The 8,898-nt window shown below is 48.4% G+C and overlaps 3 protein-coding genes across 3 annotated transcripts; 2 read left to right on the top strand and 1 right to left on the bottom strand.

The window, feature by feature from the left end:
- Positions 1 to 2,932: 2,932 nt before the first annotated feature.
- LTR64_005297 (uncharacterized protein) lies at positions 2,933 to 3,389 on the top strand (the record flags this gene model as incomplete). Its single annotated transcript, XM_064899636.1, has 2 exons — positions 2,933 to 3,203; positions 3,382 to 3,389. The coding sequence occupies 2 exons, from the start codon at positions 2,933 to 2,935 to the stop codon at positions 3,387 to 3,389; spliced, it is 279 nt and encodes a 92-aa protein (XP_064752948.1).
- Positions 3,390 to 4,558: 1,169 nt separating this feature from the next.
- On the top strand, positions 4,559 to 6,280 carry MRS2 (magnesium ion transporter; the record flags this gene model as incomplete). The annotated part of the gene is made up of 1 exon (XM_064899635.1): positions 4,559 to 6,280. The coding sequence occupies one exon, from the start codon at positions 4,559 to 4,561 to the stop codon at positions 6,278 to 6,280; it is 1,722 nt and encodes a 573-aa protein (XP_064752947.1).
- A 688-nt stretch (positions 6,281 to 6,968) lies between these two features.
- On the bottom strand, positions 6,969 to 8,129 carry LTR64_005295 (uncharacterized protein; the record flags this gene model as incomplete). The annotated part of the gene is made up of 2 exons (XM_064899634.1): positions 6,969 to 8,005; positions 8,057 to 8,129. 2 exons carry the CDS (start codon positions 8,127 to 8,129, stop codon positions 6,969 to 6,971), a joined length of 1,110 nt encoding a protein of 369 aa, XP_064752946.1.
- Positions 8,130 to 8,898: the final 769 nt, after the last annotated feature.

Raw genomic sequence — 8,898 nt, 5'->3', positions numbered from 1 at the left:
TATCTGAAGGACTGTCGTTCACTAGATTTTGCGACGACACAGGTGATGCGTCTGATGACTCGAGTTCTAGGACGTTTCCGAAGCGACAGTCGAGCTTTCGAACCGCACAATTTGCGCACACAGGGCGTTGCTCATCACACTATAAATGTCGATCAGCAACTACTAGTTAGAGCCAAGTCGTAGTAAGAGATTGTTGTTCATTCGACATTGCGTAGAGCCGATCGGTAACGTACTCAACTCGCGAGGTTCGAGAGCTGACTTACCTTGATGTGTCTCGACCTGCATTGGGTACATCCTCTGCGAGATTTCGTGTGTGTCTTTCGCCCCTTGGTGGTGACAAGGTGACTGCGTGGGCCCATGATGCCCTAGAACAATGTACAACTATGCCTGGCGCAGATATTACGTAGATCTCAAAAACATGTTAACTGCATTGAAAATGAAAGACTCAAGGCTCGAAGTTGGCAGTGTAGCTTGAATGTCTCCAGCTGGACATAAGCCAGATACGGAACAGTGTACATTCCCAACACTCTCTGAGCAACGGTAATTGTCACAGAACTCGCCCAATACTCCTACATGCAAGACTTGGTCGTGTTAAATCTACTGGATAGCCATCGAACTGCTCGAATGCGCAGTCCCTTGATTACAGATCCTTAATGTCCAACGAGAAACCACCTCCGGCCAGTCCGCCTCCAACGAAGCCTCACACGTGATGAAACACGCAGGAAAGTAGAGCGCAGGAATCAATGCTACAGTCTAAGCTTGCATAAAATCATAGCTTTAGTGAGCAGGATCAACTAACTTATACACCACAATGCATGAATTCACAATGTTCCCTTTCCTATCCGTTCTCTAGTCTTTATACGCTCTTCGTAATACACTTATCCAGATACGAATGTACCTCCACTGCCGTCTGCGGCCACTACTACACACGCCTCGCCTTCCACAACTACAAACGATGATATCGAGCAAGGCCGCGAAGAACCACCCTGGAGTCTCTCCCACCCTTGCTTCTCCTGCTCAGGCTAATTGTCTACAATATCCGCCCGTACTTGCTACTGCTCTGCTCATCTACAGATATCGAGTGAGCATCCAAACATGAGGTTATAGGACTGCAGAACTTGATCACCGCTCGGCTCACGACCTCTCAAGAACCTATTTAGCATACAAGAAGAACACAGAATGTGGCCACAAGTGGTGAGAACGGCTCAGCCTTTGTGGCGCTCGAGAATCAATAAAAGTTCGTCACACATGCTCTTCAATGCCCCTCCGGTGCAAGCTTCAGTTGTTTCCTCAATCGATGACACTCATTCTGGATGAGTGTGTACCTACATGCCCTGAAAGCGCTATGCCTGCCGCTCGCAAGCAGCGTTCAGATTCCATCTCCAACTCCGTTCAGCATGAATTAGCGCACCTTGCAGCGCAGCGAGCTTCGCACTACCTGACCTTGCCCATTTGTAGATTGTTATGGCGTTGAGCTGATTGACAGGGGTAGAGGACGATGGCTGTTAAGGAGTGAAGATTGGAAGTTTTCGCACGTTCACTAGTGGGAAAGATTCAACCGAGCACTTAGCAACCACGAGTTGATCGGATCTTGGATCAAGATCTCTGACACAACATCTGAGACAAGCAATCGGTTGTGGTTAAGGTCTGTTATCTACTATCTAGCCTACCTAGCAGTAAGCTGCTAGGTGTGTAGGCCGATTTTGTGGAAAGGCTACGCTAAATCGGTCTATACAGCTGGTATATACTCCCTGCCTAGTGCCGTAGCGGAAAGAGCTGTTAGCTATAGAACTGCAGCTGCTTCACAATTCCGCAGTTGTGGAGAGATTTAGAAATGTCGTACCAGCCACGCTCTACTGACTGGCGCCTCATTCCTGCTGTAACACATTTGTCTCTAGCGTATACAGACCTCAAACCAAGCCGGCAGTAGCGACCTTGAGAGCGTCGATTGGAGGTCTTCAACGTATATTTATTGGACAACAACGAGTATAACGAGCTAAGGCTCTTAAACCAAACGAGGTTTGTCGTGCTACAGATCGAGGTCATGGACGAGGCTATCGTATAACAAAAGAATCGTCTTACACATAGTTTTTGCCCATTCCTGCTTCGGCCAATTTGCAATCAGGTTCGGTCGCAACCCTGCTCCGATGATCTATCATGGTCGGAATAATACACGAAAAGCTCTCTTAATACGACTCCGACGAAACGTCCAACTTGAGGTATAACCACGATTAAATCGGCTTCTTCTCTCCATATGTCCACAAGCGTCCGTGATCATCGCACGCTCGCTTTCTGAGTTGCTGATGTCCTGAGACTCATGTCATTGCCCAAAAAGATGCTATCGATGCATTCCAACCAGCTTACCCTTTCTACGATCAATGTGCGAAACATGATCAGTATACAATTCCCCCAATATGCCAAAGAGGACGTCAAGTCTTTGCGCTCAAGCACAGGAACGGTAAATTCCATTTTCCGAATAGGTGAAGTCGCCAGCGCACGTTTCGCGCTTCAGCAACAGCGTGACAAAGAGTGTCACTTTCGCTCACTACAATCAGAATCGACTGCTATGATCGAGTTCGCAGACAGTTGTTACTTTCCAAGCCCACGTCCTATCGGAATTGGCCAACCAAGCGATAGCTATCCTCTACCATGGATGCTCCAAACCTGGATTACAGGCGAGACTTGCACGTCAAAGGGCTTGGCGAGTTCAAGGGTGTTTGCATCAGATATCGCACAGTTAATCACATCGCTGCGCGCTGTGGAAGTCAAAGGCAGACACTTCGTTGGACAGAATCGAGGAGGACGTCTCACCGATCACGATGCGTGGATGGCGACTTGCTTTAACAAAAGTGAGGCTTTACTCGATGTGCCACGTCTGCGTGCTCTTTGGAATTCATTTCGAGACCTTCCACCATCCGAAACACCGAACACAATGTCCCATGGTGACTTGACACCAATGAATGTCCTCGCACGAGAGGAAAAAATTGTCGGCATTCTTGACACAGGATCGTTCGGCCCGGCTGACTCCGCCTTAGATCTTGTAGCCGTATGGCATATGCTTGAAAAAGAGCAGCGGGAAGTGATCAAAGATACTCTTGACGTTGGAGATGTTGAATGGAGGAGAGGAGCTGCGTGGGCTTTTGAGCAAGCCATGGGCTGGGTTTGGTACTACCAGCACAGCAATCCTATCCTGGCAGCCTCAGGTAAGATCACTTTGCAGAGGATTCTCGAAGACGATGAGGTAACGTCTCTTGTCTGATATATTGTGACTTGTCTTAGCGTTCGTGCTCTCGGAGAAGGTGTGGGACAACCGATTGAGCGCTGACTGTGAGTCGAAAAAGGTATGCAAAAAAGACCTAACGACTTGTCACGAATTTAAAGATGTCTGATGCCAACGAGGTAGTTACACTCGGTTGAGGTTGACACTGAGGTGAAGGCTTCTTCGGCTGTAGCAAAAGACGATTCCTTCAACTAATTCATTGCATTAATGCCTGAGCAGTTACCGGAACACCTGAGCTTTGATGTTTGACACATGATTCGAGTACACGCCAATTCTACGAGGGTGCTCTTCTACGTGGCGTTGCAATGGTCAGGAAACCTTGCACTCATCCAACCGGTACCAGAAGTGACGCCTCAGAATCTCGATGCGGCCAGTAAGGCTCTCCACGAAGCTTGTTCACTGATCTTCGGAATTTTGAATCACTGCTGCTGTATTTTGTGGTGTAGGGCTTGCCAGTAAGTAGAGATTCCATTTTAATTACTACTGTCCACCCAATCGGGCTAATCAGATCCGTCGTCGGTCTTCCTCCATAATGCCACGAACAGCTTCACACAGCATGTTGATGCTCCGGTGGAAGCGGAACTCACGAAGGTTGAAGTGCTTGCTGAAGCGCTTGTTGAGGCTCTTCAGAGTGACAGTATCGAAAAACCGGACAGGCGCCGAAGAGGCAGGTGGACTCCTTCAGCCCTGAAGTATAGACTAATTGACGGAAGGCACTCTTTCAAGTAATTGTCACATGTGAAAAGCAGTATTTGCTGTCCGAATCATGCGCACGAAAGCTGGTAATTCGAGCTGGTAGATAGATAGTAGTGTCTGTACTCTGCTCAAGGTATCGGCCCTGGGGTTCTTATCTGAGTTCACATGCTCACGTGGATGTGGCCCAAGGCAATCATCGTGTGCGCCTGTGCCGTTCATGCCTCAGGCCTGGGGCGGGTTTCGTGTAGGATTTCCAGGCAATTTACTAGTGACGTTGAAACTTTTTGGACGTGATCACTCTCTTACCGATCATCCCATGTTTCAAGCTCCATCACTACCGAAGTCCATCGAGCCAGATCTTGTCCTCTGAGACAAGCCATGAGCACATTGGTTGGGGTGCCAGCGCCGTCCAGAGCCCTTCTACGGTACCTACGTGCTCAAACCCAAGTGACTGGCCACTTTCAGCACTCTTCAATCCAACCTTCACGTCGACTATGTCGACGACAGTTCTCCTGCTCGTCGCAAAGATGCTACGGCAGCCCGCGATCATACAGCGACGCCCTGTTTGCCAGGAATAGAGAGATGTGCAAAGCTTTACCAGCGCCACGATCATACCCGTCCACTATCTCGAACCGCAATCGATATGCCTCATCAGACACAACTCCCACTAGGAACGAAAGACCATCGTTGTGGGATCGTATATTCCACCGGAGTCGCATACGTGACCATCAAGCGCACGTGAATCAAGAACACACCAAGCCACTACCAGATCTGTCCTTCAGCAGCACTGGTAGTTACGAAGAGACATCGGCTCAGTTGTTTAATTTATCGCGTGCACTTTCACGCAGTCCTACCGGTGCAGAGCTGAAATTGCGCTGCACAGAATTTGATAAGAATGGAAACGTTACATTGGTTTCAGGAGAATTCAAGAAGAGCGAGTTGATTGCGAAATATGGGCTTCTGCCACGAGATTTGCGCAAAATAGACAGCAGTGTATTGCCCCATATACTGGTTCGACCGACTGCGATTTTACTAAACCTCCTCCATCTTCGAGTCCTCATTCAATCCGATCGAGTCCTTGTTTTTGATGCCTATGGCAGCACGGACTCGTACACGCAGTCTCTTTTCATGTACGATCTAGAAGGCAAACTTCATCAAAAGACAACCGCAAACTCGTCAGTCATCTCAGATCCAAATACTCCCAGCAACACATACCTCCCCTACGAGTTTCGCGCCCTCGAAGCAGTCCTTATCTCCGTGACCAGTGGTCTAGAAGCAGAATTCGCCCTGGTCAGAGAGCCAGTAACGCACATCTTACGAGAGCTAGAAGAAGACATTGATCGTGAAAAACTGCGACATCTACTTATTCACTCGAAAAAGCTAGGAACTTTTGAACAAAAAGCGCGACTGGTCAGGGATGCGCTCTACGAACTACTCGAAGCAGACGACGACCTAGCAAGCATGTATCTCACCGAACGAAAGACAACAGGAAAACCAAGACCCACACAAGAACACACCGAAGTTGAAATGCTCCTAGAGTCCTACCACAAAATCTGTGACGAAGTCGTCGAGATCTCAGGCAATTTAATCTCCAACATCCGCAACACCGAGGAAGTAGTCAAAGCCATCCTGGACGCAAACCGCAACCAGCTCATGCTCTTCGAAATCAAAGTCTCAATCGCAACACTCGGTCTCGCGGGCGGAACACTAGTCGCAGGTTTCTACGGCATGAACCTCGAAAATTTCATCGAAGAAACAAATTGGGGCTTCGGCGCCGTCACTGGCTTCTCCATCGCCTTCAGCGGCTGGTTGTGTGTCTACGGCCTCAGGAAATTACGCAAAGTCCAGAAAGTGCGAATGTGGGGAGAAGGAGGCATGGATCTATATAGCCCAAACCACGGCGCTAAGAGTGTTGCGTTGCGACGAGAGGCCCTTGCTCGTGGACCTGGAACTGGAGCTAGTCAGGGAAATTGGAGAGCTGAGGCGCTGGAAGCATTGGCAATGACTAAAGAAAGAGAACGAAAACTAAACGCTAGGTTTGGTGGTCCAGGTTTGGCTGCTGGTGGAATGGCTGTCAGTGCAACTTCTGGACCTGTGCTATGGCCAGGTATGGAAGGACTGGGCCTGCATAAATACAGTTCAGACTCCTTGGGTGACATGGAAGACACAAACTCTGATGCAGACGATGCAGGAAGTCGGCTGAGTCTGCTGAAGAAACAGAAAGCAAAAGTGAAAGAACCAGCCTCGGTCAGTGTCAAGGACGACACGGCTATTGGATTAACAGAAAAGGGAACGAAGAAGTGAGCTGGATTTGTTTCTCATCTCTTCTCATATCGTGGGTCAGGGAATCGTTTTGTTTTGTGAGCTGATAAGCGTTCAAGCGTTTGCAGGTGGCGTGTATAGTACAGCGTCAAGTACCATAATTGAGTAGATGGATTAACGTTCTTCAAGGATTTCATATAATGCTAAGATGAACAAGACATGCAACGACTAGAAGACCACCCAGTTCGCTCGAATTCAACTTTAAGATAGATTTGAACCAAATTTAGAGGAAATACAGTAATCTATAGCTCCTTTCACAACATGTTCCCTTTGCCGGAAACTCTTACCAAAACCCCCGTCCGATACACAATCAACAAATGACATGACTCCGCCAACAAACGAACTGGTAACGATGTAGCGAACGACATCGTTGACTCTTTTTCGACTGTCCGCGAGTGCTGAGAACGTCCTTGCAGTTTCACGCGTCACGGAAGTATTGTGATGTTTCGCAATGCCATGGAACACCGAACGGCTGGATAGTACAGGCTGCGGGTAATAGTGAATTGAGTTCTCTCAACACCGGACGTTTCCGATATTCGAACGTTTTGTAGAGCTGGGTATAGGCCACAGCAACATTTGGATTGACGGACAACTTCTGGTGAACACATATGGTAGGCCAAGACAATACTCACTCAGACCCAAAGAGGAACGACATTACACTATCGTGGTTCTATTCCTGAGCCCTCACGGCCTGAGGAGGGTTCTTGGGACTGTATATGATCTGGTCCGGATACCAAGCCAGTCTTCCAGCGGCCTTTGCTTCCAAGTGCAAGGCATCGCGTCTCGGCTTGGTCAGCTCAACACCAGACGTTGGCTCGCCACAATCTGGAATCTCCTCGCTTCCCCAGACCCATTCATCCCAGCCTTTCCAGTCTTCCGGGCACTCGTCGAATTGACGGAGAAACTTCTCGTGAGTGTACCACTTTCTGATAGTATCTTCGGTCTTGCCCATGTAGCGGAATGTCTCGACGAAGCTGTTAAGTCGTCGGCTTCGGCCACGTATTTGTTGAAAGACAACAGGCATATGGATATTAACATACGCCACACCAAATTCGTTGCTAGCTTGGGGAAAATCGCGGATGTGGAACTCGCGTTGTTCAAGAAGAATGGAAGAATCCTCGGCAAGCACGGCGTACAGAACAGGTGTATGCCACTGCTCAGACTGCTTGTTGATTTCGGCAATGATGTAAGCGTGTGTTGCTTTCACGAGGTACCTATTTGCATCGAGTGTTACCGACATTGCATACCAGATACAAGATACATGTTCGTTTGCTGTCCAGGAGTAGTTGCGCTCTGAACAAGTTGGCAGCAAATTTGCTAAATTATTCGAGCGCTTATCTTGTCTATCTGTGTTAATAGTCGTGCCGTGGAAATTCCGAGGTCTGATCCGAAATGGTGGCATCTGCTCTCCAAAGGGATTGGTAAATGTGCCATCAGAAGTTGCTATGTGTTGCTTGAGGAAGTCTACGAGTTCAAACCTGCCTCTATCGTAAGGGTCTACGATTTGACCCGGGTCTGCAACATCGACGTATTGCTCACGGGTAAGTAACGACCGCAATTTCAGAAGATAAGTCAAGTTTTTAACCTCACCACTGGTCTTTAACTTCTCTAGTACATCATCATACCAGCCATCAGGTATCAGCAGACGACAGGCATCAAGGAGGAAGGCCGAAGAAGCTGGAAAACTGCGGTAACCATTGGCGGTGTCTAGCCAACTTTGGTCCGGAATTATATATCCACACTGATAAAAATTCTTACGAAGACTATCGAGCTCTTCCATCAGTATGTGTTGCAGGCTATCCAGGCTGTACCCAAGAGCATTGATCAACATGGCGCCAGTCACAAAACTTTCCATCAACGCTGGAAGTGTTAAATAGATTACAAATCGAGACTCGAAGTATGCACGATGAATGTCATCGTCTGTTTTCACACAAGCGGAGCACAATGTTTGCCCTTCAACTGTCTCGAGGATGTAATCTTTAGCAGTCCGTTGTATGAACTGAACCAATTGTTGACTGTACGCGTCCAAGCTTTCCGACAGGCACGGAAGTCGGGAATCTGTTGGCGAAACCACTAAACCATAGCTGCTATAATAAACATTCGTCACTTCCAACAAGCCTCCAGATCGAACACCAACACGACTGGAAATGGTAGCCAGGTCTATGTTCGTACCTGTTTGTGACCTGTTTGTGCCAAAGGTCATCAAGATTGAGATACTGCCGCCGCAAGTTGTCCTCAACAGCGAAGCAGAAATCCACTGATTCCCAAGCCTTACCCCCTCGATGCTCAAGCAGCTTAAAGTACAGAGCAGCCTCTTGCCTGTAGAATCTCATGTCCTCGTCGTTACGCTGCAGCATGTGTGTGTACAACTTAATCATGTCTCCTGGCATTTCTATCGAAGTCTTGGTCAGCTGGTATTGGTTGACGCTGCGGACTGCTGACGAGCAGCTTGAGGGTACGTGTCTGTATCGACTGAGTCGGCCGAAGAATGTGACATGTGAAGCCTTCACGTCCTCTTCACCACGATTCCCATTACGTAGACGTTCATAAGCGATTGGTGGCAGAGTTACCCAGAAGTATTGGGGCTGCGTGCTGCCATA

Source organism: Lithohypha guttulata, assembly GCF_036872675.1.
Source record: "Lithohypha guttulata strain CCFEE 5908 chromosome Unknown scaffold_4, whole genome shotgun sequence".
NCBI classification, from domain to species: Eukaryota; Fungi; Ascomycota; class Eurotiomycetes; order Chaetothyriales; family Trichomeriaceae; genus Lithohypha; species Lithohypha guttulata.
The sequence above is the reverse complement of the archived record's forward strand: the minus strand, read 5'-3'. Positions and strand labels throughout refer to the sequence as shown.